The 24,994-nt window shown below is 34.5% G+C and overlaps 2 protein-coding genes and 1 long non-coding RNA gene across 4 annotated transcripts; 2 read left to right on the forward strand and 1 right to left on the reverse strand.

Moving 5' to 3' along the window:
* The first annotated feature begins 176 nt into the window (after positions 1-176).
* LOC107946580 (aldehyde oxidase GLOX) lies at positions 177-2,046 on the forward strand. The gene has a single exon (XM_016880975.2). It carries the CDS (start codon positions 265-267, stop codon positions 1,963-1,965), a length of 1,701 nt encoding a protein of 566 aa, XP_016736464.1. The 5' UTR covers positions 177-264; the 3' UTR covers positions 1,966-2,046.
* Positions 2,047-14,651: 12,605 nt separating this feature from the next.
* Positions 14,652-15,778, reverse strand: LOC121224252 (cytosolic sulfotransferase 16). The gene has a single exon (XM_041107177.1). The coding sequence runs from the start codon at positions 15,609-15,611 to the stop codon at positions 14,784-14,786; it is 828 nt and encodes a 275-aa protein (XP_040963111.1). The 5' UTR covers positions 15,612-15,778; the 3' UTR covers positions 14,652-14,783.
* Positions 15,779-15,956: 178 nt separating this feature from the next.
* On the forward strand, positions 15,957-18,699 carry LOC107946583 (uncharacterized). Of its 2 annotated transcripts, XR_001696961.2 has the most exons (3): positions 16,819-16,968; positions 17,065-18,205; positions 18,356-18,699. It is a non-coding gene; the product is annotated as an uncharacterized lncRNA (long non-coding RNA). The 2 variants fall into 2 exon arrangements; XR_005921868.1 differs by having other exon boundaries at positions 15,957-18,205.
* Positions 18,700-24,994: the final 6,295 nt, after the last annotated feature.

Below are 24,994 nucleotides of genomic sequence, written 5' to 3' on the forward strand. Positions count from 1 at the left end.
AGTAGTCAGCCAAGAATTGTGCACTTCAGTGGTACGTTGTGTGATGCTTTGCATGAATATCACATTCAGCTCACGTCAAGATTGCTTCGACTAACTTCACGCCATTTTAGGACCCATCGGTTCCAACTTCAGCAAAACTAGCAGCTGCGTCATTAACAGCCGCCTCGAGTCTTGAACTTACCCTAGACCTAAAACCAACCTATAAAATGAAGTTTTATATATTAACTCCATGAACCGCAACAGTCGAACTCCAAGTCCTACACCATGGGTGACAAGAACCATTTGCTTTACGTTGTTACAATTCATGCAATCTTCGCTTTACTGCATTTCATTGTCAGTGATGCAGTCGAGACGCTCGCCCGTGCTGTGGGCCGACAAGAGAGATGGCAGCTGTTACGGAATAATACGGGAGTTGTCGCCATGCACATGGCGTTAACCCATGAAAATACTGTTATTATCTTCGACCAAACTGAAGCAGGCCCCTCTCAGTACCGGCTTCATGAACGGTACAATGGGAGAAGATGCAGCACTCGTTCCCGTGCCGATTTAAAAGATGGGGCGTGTTATGCTCATTCGGTTGAATATTACATTCATGGTAATAACTTGCGGCCGCTTAGGTTTGTCTCGGATCCATGGTGCTCTTCGGGTTCGTTCCTCAGCAATGGCACACTTCTCCAAGTTGGTGGCCATGGTCGAGGATCGCAAAGGATACGATATTTCAGACCTTGCCGTGATCATCTATGCAATTGGCAGCAATCGAAGAGGTCATTGTCGGATAATCGATGGTATGCTTCGAATCTATTATTGCCTCAACATGATCGAGTTATTGTTGTTGGTGGAAGGAATGCTTATAGTTACGAATTTATACCTAAATTACATACCAAGGACAGATCTTTTAATCTTCCCTTTTTGCATGACACTCATGACGAGGATGGTGGCGGAAACAACCTCTACCCTTTCCTTCATCTTTCTTCTGATGGTAACCTCTTCATCTTCGCCAACCGTGACTCCATCCTTTTCAATTATCAACGAAACCGTGTGGTCAAAACCTTTCCGAGGATTCCAGGGGGTGGTTCCAGAAGCTATCCGAGCTCAGGATCATCAGTTATTCTCCCATTGGATCACCAAGACAGGTTCCAAAAAGTCGAAGTCATGGTATGCGGCGGCGCGGCCTCGGGAGCTTACGAAGCGGCAGCCAGAGGGAGATTCCTCCCTGCATTGAGCTCCTGTGGGAGAATGGTGATTACAGGGAACAATCACATATGGAAAATGGAAAACATGCCAGGACCTCGTACCATGCATGACATGTTGATCCTTCCTACAGGTCATATACTAATCATCAATGGCGCTAGACGTGGTTGCGCAGGATGGCAAAACGCAGCGACCCCATCGCTCAGGCCGTACCTTTACAATCCTAAGAAAAGTCGTGGACAAAGATTTACGGTCCTGAAAGCCACCAGGATTGCCCGAATGTATCATTCCTCGGCTCTTCTTTTACCGGACGGGAGAGTCTTGGTTGCCGGCGGCAACCCTTATAATACATACACTTTCAGCAACGTTGCTTACCCGACGGAGCTAAGATTACAAGCTTTTGTCCCTGATTATATGGACCGGCAATTCAATGATTTGAGACCTGGGAATGTAACGATAGAGTATGAGGGGCATTCATCTGGTGTTGCATATGGGACAGCGTTTACTATTCATTTCTGGCTTGGACGAAGGCCAAGTAAAGACGTGGAATATAGTGTTTATGCGCCGCCGTTCACGACGCATTCCATTTCAATGAATCAAAGGTTGCTGAAACTGAGGTGCCGGCACAAAACAAGGGACGGCGGTGGTTCGATGAGTGCTGTTTTGGAGGCTCCACCGTCGCCGAATGTGGCACCACCTGGTTACTATTTGCTTACTGTTGTTAATAATGGCATCCCTAGCTTATCTCAATGGATTAGATTCATCCCTGCTTGATCTTTCTTGCACTTTGTCTTCAATATCCAAAATAATATGTTTTTTAATTTCCTGAATAAAGTGTAACCAGATATTCTGTTATTCTTCTGTAAATTCACTCTTAACTTATATTGTAGTTAAAAAATTAGAGATAAAAAAAATAAAAAAATAATTTATGAATAAAAATTAAAAAAGGGAGCGTCACAATTGGGCAATTTACCAATAAAAGCCATTTTTTTTAAAAATTACCGAAATGGGCCCATTATTTTATTATTTACCGGAATGGTCCAAAAACCGCGAAATCGCGTCCACGTCAGCGCGATGTCAGTGCACGCGCCAGGACATCGCGTCCACGTCAGCGCGAGTTGCTGACGTGGACACGATTTCACAGTTTTTCCCACGTTAGGTTTTTTGGCTTTTAGGGTTTAGGGTTCAGGCTTTTTAGGGTTTTAGGGTCCTGGAAGAAATAATTTCGAGTTGATGTTTCTGATAAAATAATATAAAATCGCTTCTAGCAGGATGATATTCGAGAAGAATTTGTGAAATCGTGCCCTCGTGGACGCGCTTTTGCTACAGTAGGTCACGGAAGAAATAATTATTTTTTTGACATTTCTGAGCAAATAGTATAAAATCGCTTCTAGCAGGATGCTATTTGAGAAGAATTTGTGAAATTGCGGCCTCGTCAGCGCGCTTTTGCTACAGTAGGTCATGTAAGAAATAAAATTTTTTTAACGTTTTTGAGCAAATAATATAAAATCGTTTATACCAGGATGCTATCTGAGAAGAATTTGTGAAATCGCGCCCCGTGGACGCGATTTTGCTACAGTAACATGTTTGGGCTGAGGCTATAAATTAGGCAGAAAATGTTCTTAGAATGCATAAGTCACAGCAGAAACAATTTAGAGAGGCTAAGAAGGTTAGAGTTTCAAATATGAGTGAACGTATTAGTGCTGTTATTTACTACGATGGTGAGGTTTGCCACACCGAGAATGGTGTTGTTTTTTTGTCGGAGAATACAGTGCGACTGGTTTTTAACCAGAATATAGATTTGACAGAACTTCGTAAAAGGATTAGGCGTAAAATTTTTGGAACGACGCTAATGAAAGTTCTTTCTATCACGTATCGATTTTGTTCTTCTGTTAATCTGGTTACATATGACCCGTTTGACATAAAAGGTGCTCGTAGCTTGGAGGCAATGGTGCAGACTCATCTTGCTAGTGGAGCAGCTTATATTGAGTTATATGTACAATTTACATCGCCAACTGATGTACCAGCGACCGGTGTTCGAGATGCATACACCACCCCTGGTCGACACTCGGTCAGCGGGTTACAAAATACGGAACAGCCAATGTTCGGTAGCGGTGTCAATTGCACATCCCCCGCAAGACACTCTGCCAGTGGATGGGACATGTACGTCAATGGCTCGATGTTTGATGCTGGAAATACGTACTGGGGAGCGGCATCAAGTTCTAGCGGGTGGCAATCTACATCCAATTGGGGACGTTATCAAATGCCCAGAAGAAGGGATGATGTACTCCCTACGACGTCAACCGGTAAGGGGACCTCGTACACTGCAGATGATTGTGGGTTAGAAGATGACTCGAATGTGGATCCACCCCGAGAGCCCGGGCCGGATGGTGCAGAAGTTGACTTATTTTCTAAACCAGAGCCTATTCCAACAGAGGCTGAAGATGCTGACAGGAGTTCAGATGAGGAAGAAAATCCACGATTCAGAGCATACTCACCTCCAGCCTACATGCATAATGTCGATCTGTCTGCAGATAATGCGTTAGAGTTTCTAGATCTACCACACCGGTTGCGTGATCGTACAAGTTCGGGGGTAGATTTCGGTGAACTTGAAGTTGGTAATCAGTTTACCAACAATGTTAGTTTTATTGGTGCTTTGAAACAACATAGCATCAAAAACAGCGTTAACTACCACGTCGTTAAATCAAAATCTGATAAGTTTGAAGTGAAGTGTGTGGTGCAAGACGGCACATGTTCATGGAAAATCTACGCCTCGTTAAGGAAAATGACAGATTGTGGGAGATAAAAAAGTACAAAGGTCCACATATATGTGCTGCAGGTACAGTATTGACTGTATCTGAATAATACTTTTATTATGTAATTATTAATTATTTAATGTACTCCCTTTGTAGGTGTTTCACAAGATTATCCGAAAATGGATTTAGCTATGTTAGCTAGCTTGATACTGCCCACGATAAAAGTAGATCCTAGGACTTCAGTACCAGTGTTAATTGCCAATATCCGTAGCCAAATGGGGTACATGCCCTCTTATCGCAAGGCTTGGATAGCTAAGCAAAAGGCGTTGGAGAAGATGCATAGTGGGTGGGACGCCTCATATAATGAAATATGGCAGTGGTGTCAGGTGCTAGAGAGATACGTCCCCGGTGCCATCACAGACCTTGAAACGAAACATGCGTACTACAACGGCCGATTGCTGCGTGGATGCCAAGTGTTCAAACGCCTGTTTTGGACCTTTAAGCAATGCCGAGACGCATTTCCATATTGCAAGCCGTTGGTACAAATTAACGGTACCTTCATGTTCGGTAGGTATACTCATCGGCTATTGCTTGCAGTGGCACAGGATGGCGGTGGGAGAATTTTTCCAATTGCTTTTGCAATAACACTGGGGGAGTCGTCTGATGACTGGGATTTCTTTCTCTCTAGGTTAATGAGGTATGTGTGCCCCCAACCTGATATCTGTGTTATTTCGGATCGGGGCACCAGTTTACTAGTTGCATTTGATCGAGAGGGAAGCTTATGGCAGCGCACACACCATAGATATTGCCTAAGACACGTTGCTTCGAACTACTACAGGCAATATCCATATAAGAGCGAACGACGATAAATGACCAACATGGGTATTTAGTCTATATCTGTGTTATTTCGTTTGTCAATTTGAATTAGTTTTATTGGTAGAAGTGATATAAATTATTCGCTATGATATTATATTAGCAGGGTATGAAATAAATAAAGATCGTTTTCACGAGATGTTGGCAATTTTAAGATCCCAAAACGGCGAAGGGGCGGACTACCTTTGTAACATACATTTCGAACAATGGGCACAAACATACGACGGCGGCCTACGACATGGCCATATGACGTTGAACCTGGCAGAATGCATAAATTCTGTTCTTAAAGGAACGCGCCATCTACCGATAACATCGGTTGTGTGAAAGACATATTTTCGTTTGGCGGCGCTATTTCCAAAGCGAGCAGCAAGTTATGCAGGCCAGATGCAGGGAGGCCATGTATGGTGCAGTAAGGTAGTTCAAGAAATTAACAAGGCCAAGGCGATGGCAAACACCATGCACACAGTGTGTCACGATGAGACAATTTATGGTTTCGCGTGACAGAGTTTGATAGACCGCACCAAGGTGTTGCTGGCGGGCAATATCGTGTACACTTGCGAAAAAGGACTTGTGACTGTAGGATGTTTGATGCACTTCGGTATCCATGCGCTCATGTTATTGCGGCTTGCCAGAAACTTCGTCTGGATCCGATGAGTTATGTGGACGAAGTGTACAAATTAGAAAACATGTACAACGTATAGAGACACGTTTTCTCACCGGTCCCAGATGAACGTAAGTGGCCGCCCGTATCTCTTGCTCCTTTTAAGCTATTACCGGATAGAGAATTACGTCGCAAACCAAAGGGTCGACCTTGCTTGACTAGAATACGTAACAATATGGATATCTAATAAACAGCCAGTCAAACGAAGTTATGCATATGGTGTAGGAATCCAGGCCATACAAGTCGATCATGCCCTAATTGCAATAGTTGAATGTAATTGTAAAAAAATTAAGTTTGTGAAATTATTAATTGATAAATTGTATTAAGTCAAAAAATTGTATTAATGGTTAGTAAAATTATCAAATTATAGACAATTATTAATTGTTAGTACCACTCAAAACATTTTTCCAAATCTAACATTATGTGAATGTAAAATTATTAAGTCAAAAAATTGTATTAATGGTTAGTAAAATTATCAAATAATGTAAAATTATTATTTGATAGTACCAGTCAAAATATTTTTCCAAATCTACCATTACGTTAAGGTTAGGGTTTTTAATTGAATTGGGTTAGGGTTAGGGTTTTTAATTAAGGGTTTAGGGCTTTTAATTAAATTAGGTTAGGGTTTTTAATTAAATTAGGTTAGGGTTTTTAATTTAAGGGTTTAGAGTTTTTAATTGAATTAGGTTAGGGTTAGGGTTTTTAATTAAGGGTTTAAGGCTTTTAATTAAATTAGGTTAGAGTTTTTAATTTAAGGGTTTAGGGTTTTTAATTGAATTAGGTTAGGGTTAGTGATACGAGTCACAAAAGCCCAAATTCTTGAAGGCGAGGCCCAATAAGAAGATTCCAAGCCCAATCAAGAAATCCACCCATACTTAGTTGAAAATCAGGCCAAATTGTCAAAGTGGCCCAAGTTGTAAAGTTTTATTTTTATTTATTTATTTTATTTAGTTTAAATTTTTATATTCAGTCCAAGAGTCCCAAATAAAAGACCCTTGGCCGAATTTCCATATTAAAATAATTAGGAGTTTTTTTTTTGTTTTAGTTTTAGTGTTGTAATTAAATTAGGAAAACATTTGAAAGGCCTATTTATATGGCTTGGCCAGCCACCCTACAGGACATTACAATTACATTGAAAATTTCAGATTTGATTTGAGTAAAAATTCTCTTTGAGTTCTTCAAGGATTTTCTCTTGAGTTTTCTTTAGAAGTTGTTTTAACAATCTTTTTGATTGTGGGAGCCATCTTCAACCTTCTTCTTGCCATTGATATTCTTTGGAGGGGAGATTAGAGCCGTTTGAAGGGAGTTGTGAGATCTTTCGAGATTTCAAGGCTTCTTAGGACTTATCTTTTAATTTCTTACTGTCAATTCTTTCTTTATTTCTACTTGTGCTGAATCATTATCTAATCTATTTTCTGTTCTTATTGTGTTTTCAGCCTTTTTCTATCTTAAGGAATCAGCCCAAAAATCCCCAATTTCTAGGGTTTTTCCATACTCTTTTTGGGTGAAATTAGATTGTCGAAATTTGGGGAAAACTATCTTGGTGTTCAATTGGGCAGAATCACAATCTCCTTGAGGGTTTCAAGAACCCTAACACTTATTTCTATTCTCAATTTGATTCTTTGCTGATTTGGGGATTTTATTTCAGATCTGAAAATTCAAAAATCTAATCTTTTAATTTTTTGTTTCGTTTCAGATCTAATTGTTTAGGGTTTTCGTAGGAGTTTCTCGTGACTTGGCAACTCGATCTTGGTCCGCGCCAACCCCGTATCAGTTAGGGTTTTTAATTAAGGGTTTAAGGCTTTTAATTAAATTAGGTTAGGGTTTTTAATTTAAGGGTTTAGGGTTTTTGATTGAATTAGGTTAGGGTTAGGGTTTTTAATTTAAGGGTTTAGGGTTTTTGATTGAATTAGGTTAGGGTTAGGGCTTTTAATTAAGGGTTTAGGGCTTTTAATTAAATTAGGTTAGGGTTTTTAATTTAAGGGTTTAGGGTTTTTGATTGAATTAGGTTAGGGTTAGGGTTTTTAATTTTAAGGTTTAGGGCTTTTAATTAAATTAGGTTAGGGTTTTTAATTTAAGGGTTTAGGGTTTTTAATTAAATTAGGTTAGAGTTTTTAAGTTAAAGGTTTAGGGTTTTTAATTAAATTAGGCTAGGGTTTTTAATTAAATTAGGCTAGGGTTTTTATTACATGTCATAAACTTCTATTTTATTACATCAAATAATATCAAAATAACTCAAAAAATTTACATTTTTTTACATAAAATAATATCAAAATATTCAAAATATTTGTACAAATAAATTAGGCTAGGCCATCAATGTCTATGCCCGGGGAATTCAGTGCCACATGGCAACCGTCGACGGTTACGCGTTGGATTACTCCGTTCTCTAGCTTCTGGCGGCGGTTGTTCTTCCTCCGGTGGGGATTCTGGTTCTTTCGGTTCGGCAGCTGGTTGTCAGACTTGGGACGATGATCCACCTTCAAAGAATAGTGTATGTAGAGGTGTTTGCATCAGGAACGGCGACGGTGTTTGAAACTCATATGTTGGTGGGGATTGATAAAAAGGAGAGCTCCCCGACGACCCCCCTTGCGATCCCTCCTGCGCCGCTGGCCTATACATCGGCGGTCCGATCGGCATAACAGGAAATGGAGCTGAACCGGACATTTGGCTTCAACCTGCCATAGGACTCGAAAAAGGATACATATAAGGGTTAGGATACATATAAGGGTTAGGAAACGCACCTGGCATCATCTGAAAAGGCGGTTGCGTGGGTATCATTGGTTGAACTACTGCGTCGGGTGACTGCGTCGGTGCTCTCATTGGGCCTGGTGATTGCATGGCCGCTGATGATAAGCCAGGTGAATGTTTGGGCCTCATTGAGGGGCTACCTTTGTCTTGTCATCTTGGATTTAGAGGCCCGCACCTTACCCTTTCGACACGTATTTGTCGCTGCCTCTCCTCTGGCGTCAGTAAATACAGCTTGCCATGGATCCTAAACCATGGCATGTATTCTGGAACGTACGATAACTCCAGAATGATGATTGGTTCCCGAGTAGGTAGATATTCATGCCGATCTTCCCACATTTCTGTGTACTCAGACCAGTATCTCGGCCAATCCGTATTCAATTACCGAAGGTCGATTTTGTGTTGATCATCAAACACCTCAGGATCCACCAGAATCGGTTGTCTACATCCAAACTATCGTAGCACTATGTTTGTCTGGTGCGGCTCCACGGTTGCGTAGTTGACCAACATGACTTTCACGTGCCAAGCTTGTGGATTTTGTAAAAACTCTTTCGAGATTACTGCCCGAATTGCCGGATCCTCGTATGGTGTCCATTGAAACTATATGAACATGATAGAAATATTAGTTATATACATACATAATACTAAATACTAAATACTAAATATCAATCGAATAGCGAATGTATGGAAATATCTATTTGCAATAATACTTACTTCTGCTTCCAACCGTTGGTCCAATAGAAGCCGTATATCTTCAAAAAAGGACGGTAATCGAGCATAACTTGCCGAATGGTTCCACCTAATTAAACAAATTTTTAGCATACTTTTATTTTTAAAAATCTACATAATAATTGTAAAATGTAATATAATAAAATTCACCTCGTTATGAGTGGGAATGTATATGGGTGGTTCACTCGAGGACGTAGAAATGGAAATCGAAATCGTGCCCATGACTGCAGTAGTGACAGGCAACCTCCGATGTTTGCTCTCCTCGGTCGCGTCACCCCGCACATCTCCCGATATAATGTTTCCAAGACGGCAGACCCCCAACTAAATTCACCGACTGCTCTAAAATCAACGAGTTTTAGCAGCCATCTTAGATGTACGCGGCTCCGTGACGTGTCGGGCATCAGATAACCTCTAATTAATTGAAGAATGTATGCCCGAGCATATCGGATTCTTTCAATTTCGGTTGAATCTTCATCCGGATCAGGAAATGTGTCACGTAACTAGCCCATCTCGACCTTACCTCCCTCAATTTTCTCCGGAATAGCGCCCAAAAGCTCGTAGCACACCGCCTCCCAATTGCTAGATTGGGCAGACCCGGTGACTGGGTGCCCGTCCACCGGTAATCCCAACTGCAGACTAACATCTTCTAGAGTGATAGTGCACTCTCCACATGGAAGATGGAATGTGTGCGTCTCGAGTCTCCACCTCTCGATCAACGCATTGATCAGTTTCGGGTCCAACTTGCATCCCCGGCCCACCGTCGCCACGTGCCAAAAACCCGCTTCCCGCAGGTAGTTCTCTACCAACGGTGATGGAGGAGCATGCATATTCCGGATATTGCATTCCAATACCCGATCTACAGCCTTTTATAACAAATAATAAATTAATAATTATCTAAAAATGCATAAATAAAAAATTCTTAAATAATATTTAAAAATTAAATTTAACACTTACCATTGTCATTTGTTCCACCGATATGTGATGCCTATCAAGACAAGTCAATGATCCGGCCATTGATGAAATCGAACAAATTTTTACGATTTATAAAAATATAAAAAAAAATTTAAAATTATTTTAAAAAAGGAAATTGAGAAGAAATTGAAATTAAATATGGATTTGAGAGAATTTTTGAAGGAAATTGAAATTAAATATAGATTTGAGAGAATTTTGGAAGGAAATTGAGAGAATTTTGGAAGGAAATTGAGAGGAATTGAGAGGAAATATGAGAGAGGATTTGTTTGTGAAAAAATAAAAAGGGGTGGGGGTATTTATGGTTTTTTTTACCGTTGGGTACTGTTCACGCGCGGATGACATCGCATCCACGTCAGCGCTGACGTGGCAGCAAATTGCGTTCTTAAGGGCGCGATTTGCTGCCACGTCAACAACTCGCACTAACGTGAACGCGATGTCCTGGCGCGTGCGCTGACGTAGACGCAATTTCCCGGAAATGGACCATTCCGGTAAATAATAAAATAATGGACCCATTCTGTTAATTTTTGAAAAAAAGCTTTTATTGGTAAATTGCCCGTCACAATTTTCATTTTATTGGTGGAATATCAAGCATGAAAATGATAATTATTTTCATTATCCAATGATTTATTATGATTTAGGGGTTGAAATGTTTTTTTTATAAACTATAATTTTTTATATTTATTAATTTTTTATGAATTTTTATAAGTTTTTATAAAATATTAAATGTTCTAAATTTTTTTTTAATTTTTATAATAATTTATTATATTTTTATAATTTTTATAAGTTAATATCAATTTTAATACTTTTTAGTATTTAATAATCTTTATGATTTTTACACGTTTTTATATAATTTTAAATATTTAAATATGTTTTATTAATTTTATAAAAATAGAATTTATTAGAATTTATTAAAATTTTAAATGTTTTAAATATTTATAAGTTTTTATTATTTGTATAAGTTTATATCAATTTTAATATTTTAAAAATATTTTAATTTTAATATTTTTTATTTTTCTCTAATTTTTTATATCATTATTGTAATAAACCAAATTTGCCCGGCCCAAATCAGAAATAAATAAATAAACAAAAATATAAATGAAAACAAAAAATTTTAAAAGTCTATCAGTCCATATTACAAACCCAAAATACATCAGACCCACTAAGCCCAATATCACAACCCAAATTCAACCCAGACCCAACCTAAATTTCTAAAACCCTAGCCCAATGACGAAGCGGCCCAACAAGAAAAATACAGAGCAATCCTAGGGCAAACCCCAACGTCGCAGCAGCTCCTCTCGTCCGCACGTGACCAGCCTCCGTATGTTCTGAGCCTTTGCCCTCGCGCGCGCCTCCGTACATGCCATGTCCCCAGCCCCGCACGCCGTACCTACAAATGGGAAGAAAACGCAGCAGAGAAAACAGAAAAATGGATTCTTTTTATTTATTTTTCTTTCGGCCTATAAAACAAAAAGGCAAGGCCTTTGTAAAGGACACAGAGACAAAAAAATCACACACACATATTGTATAAAAAAATTCATTCGAAGAAATCAAAAAATTTTGAAAGGTGATTGTTAATCTTTTTTGCTTTTTCTTTTTTCTCTGCTCCTTTGTTCATTGATTAATACTAAAATAGAAGAGAGAAAGTAAATGAGAGGCTTACCTGGTCTCCGTTCGCTCCGTCGCAACCGGGGTAGGACAAGGCTGAGGATCCCCTGAGCAGTCGGTCCACAGATGCGGCGAGGGGATCCATCTATGTTAGTTTTTTTTCTTTTCTTTTTAAAAATGAGGAGTTAGAAGAGAACTTACCTGGCCGCAGGATCCTGGTTCTCTCCGTCGCAATCGGAGTTTGAGCAAGGATTCAAAGTTCCTTTTAGAAAGATTGCTTCACAGAACGGCGCCAAAAACAGCAAGCAAATCTTTTAGGTTTTATTTTAAATAAAATAAATTGTTGATTGCTCTAGGGTTCTACTTATAAGTAGTGAAAGAAACAACGTCGTTTAGAGCCTGTGCAGTGGCCATGATACGGCGCCGTTTAGAGGCTCAGACCAGCGTGGTGACCCGACCCAGGGCAGGATCCGTGCGTCTCTGTTCATTGGTCTATTCGCACGACAAGTCCCTCTTGTTTTGTGATGTTTCGATTTGATTTTCTTCAATTTTTTTAATTTGAATCGCGCATTTTATTTTGTTTTCAATTTGATCCACAGTTATGCGGTGTCGTTTTCATTATTAGGATTGAATGCCCAGGTCATGCGTTTAATTACAATTTTAGCCCCTCATTTTTTAAGTCGATTACCAATTTAGTTTATCTTTATTTCTTCTTTTTTTATTTCTATTTGTAGTGTTTTGTTTTTATTTTTATTTGAATTCCAATATCATTTTTAATCCTATTATTATTATTATTATTATTTCTTTATATTTAAATTATGTCTTAACCTTAACTTGATTTTAATAGTATAATTTTAAATCGAATTTAGTACTTATTTTAATATATTTATTTATAGCATATTTTAATATTTAGTTTGACATTACTTTTAAACTTATTATTAGTATAATTTTAAAATGTAATATACTGTTATTTTAAATTATTATTGATATGTTTTAAATTTATCATATATTATTTTTTAATATCTATTATATATTTTTATCTTCAAACTTGACATGTTATTATTTGATTCATTATTTATTAATATGTATATTTTTATAAGAATTTGGTATAATTTGTATATATTTTAATGTTTTGTTTAGGTTATATCTTAAAATTCATTTTTGTATATCTATATGCTAAATGTTTATATAAATTTTTTTTAAGGTTGTTATTATTTTATTTCAAGTTTATTTTGAGTTCATGCGCGCAATTTAAAACTTTTATACATAGGACATTTTTTTTCATTTTTTATTATCTTGGTGTATTCTTAAAATTGATGATAGATTTGTTTAGCTTTCGAACATTGATGTTGGTATTAGTATAATATGACTAAAATCATTATTGCTATTTGTATTTATCTATCACCTACTTGTTACATCTTAGTGTAGGTTTGTGTTGCTATTTATCTTTTATATTATGTATTACTATTCAATCATGTCTCATTTGTAAAAATTGTATTTTATCAAAGCACTACAATCATTTTATTTCATAATTTTCAGAAAAGGCTTGGTGTTCATGGTTCTCGAGTGAGTTATGCCCTAACTTACTGGGCTTCAATTCTTTTCGATGAATTTAGATAGCCAAGTGCTTATTTTGTTAAAACCCTACAATTTCAAAATAAAGCATGTGAGATTTTAAGATGTTGGGTCCTAACTTACTGGATATGACATCTTGTTGTCTCGATTTTAAAATAAAGGCAATATTTGGTGTTTAGGAATCTCGAGAAATTGAACCCTAACTTATTGGATTCCAATTCTCGATTCAACCAACTAACCAAATATCCTTATCAAAACATGTGAATTTTTAAAATCTAAAAGAACAAATCTAACTTTAAAGATTGAACTGTCGCACCCTAACTCACTGAGTGTGGCAATTTATTTCTTCGAAATAAATGCGTCTTATTATGCAATTTGGTTTATTCAAATTTAAACTTCAGAGGATTGTATTTCAAAATCTTTTCAAAATTTCGACATTAAGACATTAAACAATCAATTTGGTACCAATTTTAAGCGTTACGAGGGTGCTAACCCTTCCTCGTACGTAACCGACTCCCGAATTTATTTTCTCAAAATTTCGCAAACCAAAATCATTTTAACGGTGAACCGGTCACACATTAATAAAAGATCGGTGGCGACTCCCATTTTATTTTCGAAGTCGATCCCCGTTTTTCAAATTTTATAAAAATGGTTTTGACAATTATGATTTACAATATTCTTTGTAGAAATATATTCGATTAAACTAAATGTTGCAATATTGCATCACTATCTAATTGGTCTATCGGCCAACTTAATTAACCATAAATTCCGTTAACAAAAAAACTTAATTGATTATTTAATTTAAAAATAAAGACTCAATTAGATGTGAATTTAATATAAAAAGTTAATTAATTTTTCACAATTTTTTTATTTTCTTTACATATAAACCTAAATTTATTAATTTATGTTTTAAAAATGGAGACAAGAATGTTATAGTTCTTTTGGTTAAAAGTTAACAAATTTATATTAGAAAGTAATGAAGGGAAATCTTTATTCAAACCTAACAAGGAGATAGAATCCATACGCCACCGCTTCCCTTTCTTTCAAATTGGATGTATGTAGGTCCTTTTCTTCCATTTTCCCAATCACTTCAATCTTCCAAAATTCAAAAATCAATCAACAGATCCAATTTTCTACTAGACTATATGATAAAACAGGTGACTACCATTTACATTATCTCATTTTATATAATTTTTTATTTTTTATTTTAACGATCTAAAAATTGAATTTATTAATATATTTGTATTTATTATCAACATAATTTTTTTAATTAATTCTATATCTCTATCATATAGATTTAAAATATTATTTATATATTTAATAGTTATTTTTTATATAAAATAAATAGTTAAAAATTTTTAATTTATACATGTATGATTTATATAAATGGAACATTAAATATGATGGTTCAATTGCTAAAATATTATTCATATAAAATATGATGGATCTGTCTCCATGATAAAATAATTTTAAGAAAATTGACAATACACATTAATCACTTCTCAATGAGAAGTGAAAATTAAGTTTGATGAAATTACAAAACATAATCCTAATCCTTAATCAAAGGATAGTAAAATAGAGATCAAACCCAACCCATGCTTTAAAAAAAAGAAACTAGGCACCATGCATACATTATTAGTTCTGAAAATGGATCTAATGAAACATTTGCTTCGTATTTAATTAAGACTTAAACCTGAGCTACTTAACTTTTGCTGAGTTATTTGGTCCAACCGTGTGGCCATTTTAGGCGTCAAATAATTCTTCCAATCTTCAACCTTCCCTTTCCGAAAATAAATCTTGTTTTCAATCCCCAAATTTCCTTGCCCTTCACGATGTTTCCCACTTTTATTCACTTCCAAGTTGCTTAGATTCTCAAAACTACACATCTTTACAATCTTTTCAGGCACCCCTTTTTGCTGTTCCTCTGATGAGAAAGGACAACCCATAAACTCTGCCAATTTCTTAAGATACAAAACAATATCTTCATTCATTTCTTCATATTTCAAGAAGATAAACTTGTCCGGATGTTCCAACCTTGCGTTCCAGTATCCCAGAACATGGTCCCAATAAGGTCCGTACCAACTTACGCCTTCACAAAATAACTCAAACGCTTCGTCAAGTTCAATGGGTTGAGTGTTTTGGGATTTCGCATACCTAGTAAAGAGGTGATACATTGAAACAAATGTATCCTTGGGGTCCCTGCAAATGTAAATAATTTTACAACCAGAATCAATTATTGATGTGGGTAAGAAAGAATAAAGAGCATGAGTGGCCAAGAGAGGAATTCCAAGATGTCGATTAGCGGAAAAATGGGCATGATCAAGCTCCAAGAAAGGCACAACATCATGAGGCATCTTGAAAAGCAAAGGGGTGGTAGAATCATCGAATGAAGTTCTTGTAATAGTGGCGAAAGTGAGAGATTTTAACCAGGCTGTGCCGGTTCTAGGAGCACTACAAAGTATGATATTAGTGGGTTGAGCCTCAAACTGTTGTTGAGCTAACATGACTCCTTATAGGAAAGGTGGGGTGAGCCAAAAACCTTGATACTAATATAGATGATCGGGAAGACCCCAGCTGTTCCCTTTAGGGAGAGTAGAAATCATCTCTTTGAAAGATTTCTGAAACTCATCTTCGTTTTCTTGCTCAACATGGGAATCAAAGTGGGATTCCATGATTAATGACTGCAAGTAGTATGGAAACAATGGCTTTATATATAGGCTGAAAGAATTAAAATCACATACGCAAATTTTTTAGACGTGGCGGTAGTGAAAGAGATTGGGAGCGAGACGTGGAGGTGGTGGGTCCTGTCTTAGGGCAGTAGTCGGTCCTAAACCAGAAACAACCTCGTCAGCCTAATGGGGGACTCCCATTTAATAAAAATTACAACATGTTTGGTTTGGTGTATTGGCTAAGCCAATACACCCCTAATCGGTGGACCCCACCTAATCCCTCTCTATCCCGTGTTTGGTTTAAAGTATTGGTAATACGGGTGTAATCGGTTACTTTCCTAATCGGTGAAAATCACCGATTTCTATTCCCCCCATTTTGCCCAGATTAGGAACGACTTCAACAAACCCTCCCTGTTTTACCCTCCCCGATCCCCTGTGTTCCTCTTCCGTTCCTTCAAGCTTGCTCCCCCCATTTCATTTCTTTTTTTTTTGGCCGATTTGCTTTCTGTCGATTTGCTCTCTGTTTTACCCTCCCGATTGCCTTCCCTATTGTCTTCCTTCCTTCTACCTTCTGCCCATTTGCTCAAGTTTCGACTGATTTCCTTCTACCTTCTCCCTTCTTTTCTTTTTCTTTACAACTTATCTGTCACTCTTTCGATTGGCCTTCTCAACCAGTCGACACTCTTTCGATTGCTCTCAAGTAGTGGGTTTCGACACTCTTTCGACCGATTGCTCTCTCGAAAGGTAAAGGTTACTGCCTTGTTAGTGCAAAGACGAGTGGTTGTGACTGGGATGGGAGTAGTAACTCCGCTTGGACATGAGCCTGATGTTTTCTATAACAACCTGCTCGAGAGTGTTAGTGGTATAAGTGAAATCGAGACTTTTGACTGCGCTCAGTTTCCGAAAGTAAGTTGTCTTTGGTTGGGATCTCTTGTTTTGCTCTTGTTTGTACTGCTGTTCGTTCTTACTGCTCCTGTTTTCTCTCCAGAGGATTGCTGGAGAGATCAAATCTTTCTCAACTGATGGATGGGTCGCACCAAAATTTTCTAAGAGGATGGACAAATTCATGCTTTATTCTCTTACTGCCGGAAAGAAAGCTTTGGAAGATGGGGGAGTAAATGAAGATGTAATGGAGGAGTTAGATAAAACGAAATGCGGAGTTTTGATTGGTTCAGCAATGGGTGGCATGAAGGTAAAATCTTTTTCTAGAAGAAGGAAAGTGTCATGGTATATAGTTTTCTTTCTATATCCATCGATTCATATACATTGCTTGTTGTGGAATGAACAGGTTTTCAACGATGCGATTGAAGCTTTGAGGATCTCATACAGGAAGATGAATCCTTTTTGCGTACCATTTGCTACAACAAATATGGGTTCTACAATGCTTGCAATGGATTTGGTTAGCTTAAATTTAGATTCTGCAATGTTAAGATAGACCTTGATGGATGTTAAAATTTTGAGTTTGAGCTTTAAACTGATGATTTCTTCAGGGATGGATGGGTCCTAATTATTCAATCTAGGCTTTTATATGTATATTATTTTTGCATGACCTCTATATGCACCTGAACGATGTATATGTACCTGAACGATAATATTTTATATGATATTGATAATATTAAGAAGTCCTAATTGCAATGACCTCTATATGCCTTAAGAGTATGATTTTTCATTTGAGAAAATGGTTATGCTGTGTTTATTTTACTTCATTTCTATCTTTTAATGAGAAAGAAGGGGCCCTTGTTTTCAATGTTGAGTGTTGAAATATAAGTCCAATTAGCATGGTTTTAAGTCCTAAGGTAGTCAGCATTGAGTTATTCTTAATGTTTAGCATGATCTTCATGTTTTGGCATCTGTTGGGGTATGCTTGATTGATTTCCCTTGATATATGATATTGATTGACTTTACATTGGGTTTTATTATGAATTAGGGATACACTAGTTTACATGTAGAGAATGCTGTCTTTGCTTTGTGTGACTGTTTTATCTGTCACGTTTTTACTGTTAGTGCATCTAGTTTCCAAGCATATAATAACTTAAAGCATTATTTAGTATTTAGTTATTTGTAAGCTGTCTTTAATTATCTGTTAGTGAAGTAAGTACTCACTTTTTGCTTCATTTACCAAGCTTTAACTGACCTATATCAAGTTGCGTTATGTTTCTTGAGGATTACTTCTTAGCTGTCTTTCCCGGTAGAACTTGCTAAATGATTGGCAATAGAGATTTCCTTTAACCGTCCAACCATTTTTTGATCGGCCAGTTGTTGTAATTACAACTTTCTTTTGGATTTTACAAGTTCCCTACTATCTTGATGAAGCTACAGGATGGGGTTTGGAAGTATCTGAGCTTAAGAAACAACTGCAGGAAGCCAAGTCTAATGGCATCACTGTTAGGGCCTTGGTTGTAATAAATCCAGGCAACCCAACAGGACAGGTATCAATGAAATGCTTTCAGAAAAGTATATTATAAATGAAAAAGGTTCATGCAATTTCATTTTTCTATTATTTCATTTATGGAATGTGAATGAGCTTATACAAAGTTTGGAATTTTGACACAGAATATAAACTCTTTTACTGTCTCCAGGGTATTATGGAGAGTGTGGAAAAAGGGGAGGTTACATGGAGGTTACTGGGTTTGGTGCTGATGTGAGGGAGCATATATACAAATTAGCATCTGTGAATGTGTGTTCTAACATCACTGGTCAAATTCTTGCTAGTCTTGTAATGAGTCCACCTAAGGTTATATCTTTTGCCATTTAAAGCCAGTTATCTGTTTGTATTCAAATGACATTGGATGTATGACATAGGACTAAATAGATTTTGAGCTTTGACAAGCTGCTTATAAGCATTGTTTCTTATAGAAGAAACACATTATTGGAGAAAGCTTTTGAATCTCCCAACTATTGGATTTGGGTTTCTTTTTGACAATTTGTTTATTGTGCTTTTGTTTAGATGATGAGAAAGGAAAGTCAAGAATTATATTTACTCGTTAAGTTAAATGAAGATATTTGTAATTTAAAAAAAATAAAAATTCAATATAAATTTAAAATAAGAGTTTAACTAAAAAATAAGAGTTAGTGGCAAAAATTAATAAAATTTAAATTTTAGTGGTAAAATTCAATAACATAAAAATTAAGTTACAAATTTACTCATATTTTTTAAAAAAATAATGGCAAATATAAATAAAAATAAAGTACAGTGACAAATTTCAATATTTATCTATAGTATGATGATAATTTCGCACTTTAATATTTTTTAAGAAAACAATATTTGAATTTTTTAGAATGGTACGGTAAAAAAAATTTAAAACATAATTATTGTGCCAGCTATTTTAAAATTTTTACCAAACACAATTTTTAAAATTTTTAGATAATTTGGTAAGAAATTAACTGTATTCCAATTATTAAATAATATGGTAATTTAAAATAATTTTAGTACAAGATCATATATATCTAATATAATTAATCGTCATTAATTTGAATTTATATTAAATAAGTAATTGAAAATATATATTTTATTAAATTATATTTAATAATAATTATGTTAAATTATATTTCATAATATTATATATTATGATTTTAGAAAATTCATATAAGAATATTTAATATTAAGAATTTTATTAAATTATATATTTTAATTAAAATATATTTAATAGTAATTATGTTAATTTATATTTTACAGTATCATATATTATGATTTCAGTAAATTAATATAAGAATATTAATTATTAAGAATTTTATTAAATTATATATTTTAATTAAAATATATTTAATAAAAATTATGTTTAAATATGATTAAATTATTTATTATTGATAATAATAATCTTATTATAATTTAAATAACAATAACAATAATCATTTACCAAAACAAATTTATGCTAAGGGTATTCTAGTCATTTTAGTTTTTTCCATTATGCTATTACACCTCTATTACATTCAACCAAACACAAGATTACTATTACGCCTCTATTCCATTACATTCAACCAAACAGTTGATTTGCTATTACACCTCTAATCCAATACACCTTTAATCCAATACACCTCTAATCCAATACAGCGAACCAAACGCACCCTTAATGATTTTCAATTTTAATTTCGGCGTCAAAAAAGTTATTGGATTAGTTTTAAGATTTTACGCTTTTTTTTTACTATATTAGTTAGGTAATTATTCAATATACTGGAGGGTTTAAACTCCTTGTACAAGGTTAAAAAGTTGGCATGGGTTTCATTTTCTATATAATTAATTTTTATTTTTTTACTATAATTTTATATACATGTTATCCTCTTAATTTTGCTGGTAGAGTTCAATAACTTCACTAGCTATATAGAATTAGAAATTATATTAGGCATGTGAAAATTACAAATATATTTTTAAAAATAATATACAATAAATAATAAATATATAATTTAAAATTAATTAATAATACATATAAAATATATACATTGTTTTACTATATCAATTACGTAATTATTCAATATATTTGAAAGAGTTGGGCAATTTACTAATAAAAGCTTTTTTTTTCAAAAATTATCGAAATGGGCCCATTTTTTAATTATTTACCGAAATGGTCATTTTTCGGGAAATCGCGTCCACGTCAACGCAATGTCAGGGTACGCGCCAGGAAATCGCGTCCACGTCAGCGCGAGATGCTGACGTGGAAGGAAATTGCACTCTCAAGGACGCGATTTCCTTCCACGTCATTTTGGCCCGCGCATAAACAGTACCCAACGGTCAAAAAAATAAGATACCGGGCTCATTTCGATAAATTTTAAAAATATAGGGTTTTTTTGGTATTTTGAAAAAATAAATTTTGAATCTTTTTGTACTTGTATTTATTTTTTTTAATCAATTAACTCTTCAATATTACATCAATAGCAACAAGTACAAAAAAAGATTCAAAATTGTTACCAACAAGATTTAAACCAATGTACTAAGGGAAAAGAGCAACCATCTTAACTAACTAAGCTAAACTAATTAATTGACATATTATAGAAAAACTGTTATTATCTTAACTATATTACTTACGTTCTAACGATTTATCGGACCTATTCCATACACGTGTCAAATCAGAAAAAATAATACAACAATTCTGTAAAAAAAAATCTGGTGTTTACTTCAAATAAATAAGGAAAATAATGATTTGAATGTTTCAAAATTTAATTTTAAACCGAAAAAATCAAAATTTAGGGGCAAAAAATGATCTTTTTCGATGAAAACTGCGGCAAACCGCCTTCAATTGTTTGTCAGTGCGTAGATCTCGAAAAGTTATTCGAAATAAAAAAATCGTCTCAATCGGACAACCGAGCCAAAAGTTATGGTATTTCAAAGTTTTCCAAGCTAAAAAACATAAACTGTTCATCCACGTCAGCAAATCGCGTCCTCGTAGGCACGATTTGTGTCCACGTAAGCAAAGCGCGCTGACGTGGACGCGATGTTCTGACACGTCCCCTAACATCGCGCTGACGTGGACGCAATTTCAGGGAAAATAGCTCATTTCGGTAAATAATAAAATACCGAGCCCATTTCGATAAATTTTAAAAAAATAGGGCTTTTTTTGGTATTTTGCCCTATTCTTAAAAAAACACGTAAAAATATGGAATTTCTAACACAAAATATTCACTAACCTAACTTTATTATTTATTTTACCACACTAACCTAACCCGGTATTTTATTTTTTTGTATAAATTATTCTTTATCTTTTTACCACACTCCATAATCATAACATGTTATCTTCTCAATTTGTAGGTTTTAACAACTTCACTAAGCTTTATGCGGAATGATTTTAAATTTTAAATTTTAAATTTTAAATTTAATAAATATGTATTTTTATTTCATATAATTAATATAAAGTAGTGTTATTCAAACTATTGAACTTAATTAAAATTATAATGAATTTCAATTTATTTTTTAAATAATTACCTAATGATTTAATGAAAATTGCTCCATCTAAATTTCAACTTTATAGTGATAAGTTTTGTCTATTGGTTGATAAACTAAACAAAATTAAGGATAGAAAAGAAAAGGAGTATGGAATTTATAATATAAAATTATTTGATATATCATCCTATGTGTTGGCTTGATGGTCAGGCTATTTATTGTCCCAAGTGTGGCCTGGATTCGAGTTGCTGTAGTTGCATTACTATTAGGATTTTACCCTCCTCTTATAATTCATCAAAAAAATATTTAATATATTAGTAAAAGTTAACTAAAAATATGCTGTCACTGTACCAAGTGCATAACAAGGTATAGTAAAAAAATTAATTACATAAATAAATGTGATACTTGTCACACCTTCAAATAATTAGCCAAAATTTTATAGTTTGGAAATAATAAATTTTAATTTTATAAATATTCGAGTAAACTAGAAGGTCTTATGTGTTATCATCTGATTAGTCTATATCAATTTATTTTAAGAATCAACTTAATTAACCAAAGAATCTGTTAACAGAGGAGCTTAATTGATGATTTTAATTAACAGCATATTTTTATATAGAAAAATCTAACCAAAATATTAATTTGTAAGGGAGATCAAAACTAAATTCCTTTATTCAAACCTAACAAGACAATGCCACCGCTTCCTTCTATTTGAAATTGGTTTCTAAATAATAAAATCTAATCACTTGAATGTACCAAATTTAAAACAACACAAAAATTCAAATGGATAAAATAATTAAAGAAATAATATCAACAAATGTTTTATATTGTACATTTAACAAACTTTAAAAATAAAATAATAACTATAAATTTCGAACATAATTTATAAAACGAGTAAAAAAATAAGGTTTAATAATAAATTTGATCATTGATGTTTGCATATTTTGTCAAAATAATTCTAATTATATTTTTGAACATTTTTTAGCCATCAACCTTTGATATATTTTTTCAAATTGCTTTTTCTAATAGATTTAATAAATAAATTCAAGGTTTTAAATTTTTTTCAAAATGTTTCAAGAATTATTTTTTAAAATAATTAAATTTATTTTTTAAAATTATGAGTTATTTTTTTAATTTATTGTATTATTTTAATTATAAAGTAATAAATTATATCTCAATATTTCAATATGAAATTCCACATAACTCCTTAAATCTGTTAGAAAAATAGTTTGCGAAAAAGAACAAAAATTTATAGCCTAAAAAGACTCAGAAATATAATTAAAATCATTTAATGTTAATAGCCAAAATTATCATTAAATAATAATAATAATAAAAATAATAAAACACCAACCTACACTGCAATCTAATCACTTTTCAAAGAGAATTGCAAATTAAGTTTGATGAAACTACAATACAAGGTTTAAACATAATCCTAATCCTTAATCAAAGGATAGTAAAATAGAGATTAAACCCTACCATGCATACATTATTAGTTTCGAAAATGGATCTAATGAAACATTTCCTTCATATTTAATTAAAACTTAAACCTGAACCACTTAATTTTTGCTGAGTTATTTGGTCTGTGTACTCATTTCAGGCGTCAAATCATTCTTCCAATCTCAAACCTTCCCTTTCCGAAAATATATTTTGTTTTCGGTCTCCAGATCTTACCCTTCACGATGCTTCCCACTTTTATTCACTTCCAAGTTGCTTATATTCTCGAAACTACACCCCTTTTTGTTGTTCCTCTAATGAAAACGGACAACCCATAAACTCTGCCAATTTCTTAAGATACAAGACAGTATCTTCATTCATTTCTTCATATTTCAAGAACATAAACTTGTCCGGATGTTCCAAGCTTGCTTTCCAGTACCCCAGAACATGGTCCCAATAAGATCCGTACCAACTTACGCCTTCACAAAATAACTCAAACGCTTCATCAAGTTCAATGGGTTGAGTGTTTTGGGATTTCGCATACCTGGTAAAGATGTGATACATTGAAACAAATGTATCCTTGGGGTCCCTGCAAATGTAAATAATTTTACAACCAGAATCCATTATTGTTGTGGGTAAGAAAGAATAAGGAGCATGAGTGGCCAAGAGAGGAATTCCAAGATGTCGATTAGCGGAAAAATGGTTATCTTAAAAAGCACAACATCATGAGGCATTTAAAAAGCAAAGGAGTGGTAGAATCATCTTAAAAAGCTCCATGAAAGGCACAACATCATGAGGCATCTTAAAAAGCAAAGGAGTGGTAGAAGCATCATATGAAGTTCTTGTAATAGTGGCGAAAGTGAGAGATTTTAGCCAAGCTGTGCCGGTTCTAGGGGCACTGCAAAGCATTATATCAGTGGGTTGAGCTTGGAACTGTTGTTGAACTAACATGACTCTTTGTAGGAAAGGCAGGGTGAGCCAAAAACCTTGATACTGATATAGATGACCGGAAAGACCCTAGTTGTTCCCTTTAGGGAGGGTAGAAATCATCTCTTTGAGAGATTTCTGAAACTCATCTTCGTTATCTTGCTCAACATGGGAATCAAAGTATCACATGCACATTTTTTGAACGTGGCGTAGTAAAAGAGACTGGGAGCGAGACGTGGAGGTGGTAGTCCTGTCTTTCTTCAGCCTGATGGGACTCCCATTTTGAATTTCGTGCATCCATTCTAATATTTATTCAATATTAATAATTTTTTATCTTCAATTTTAATTTGGACGTCAAAAAAGTTATTCGATTAGTTTTAAAATTATTCAAATTATTGAACATAATTAAATATATTAATTATTTTGATGATTAAAATATTACAATAATAAAATGTTAAATTACAATTAAAATCTAAAAAATTATAATGAAATTCAATTTACTTTTGAAAAGTTAGCTAATAATTTAATGAAAAATTCTACATATTAATTTTTGAAAAATATAGTACTTGTAAGGCTTTTTTACAAAATGGCATATTAAAGATAGTGGAGGGTGATGCATAAGTGGCACCACCTTTTTTTCAAAAAAATATATTTTTAATCTTTAAAAAAATAATTTTATATTAGTGGTGCATTATTGGTAGGTGGCACCACAAAAAATACAGGTTTCGGGTTTAGTATATACCCGCTTAGATATACTGGAATGGTACGTGAGGGTGGTGTCATATCAATAGGCGACACTAGTGACCCCTATCTAATAGGCGGCACCGGTGAAGCAAATTTAAGGGTGCTTTTAATGGTCCCCTATGAAAAAAATAAGTAGTTTTAAAAAAAAAAGGATAACATAAGAGAAGAAAGAGCAGACACTACACCAGAATAGGTTATTAGCGGCGTTTTTTTAGGCTTTTAGCGGCTCTTTTTAGCACCACTA

This window comes from Gossypium hirsutum, chromosome D12, assembly GCF_007990345.1.
Source record: "Gossypium hirsutum isolate 1008001.06 chromosome D12, Gossypium_hirsutum_v2.1, whole genome shotgun sequence".
Lineage (NCBI taxonomy): Eukaryota > Viridiplantae > Streptophyta > Magnoliopsida > Malvales > Malvaceae > Gossypium > Gossypium hirsutum.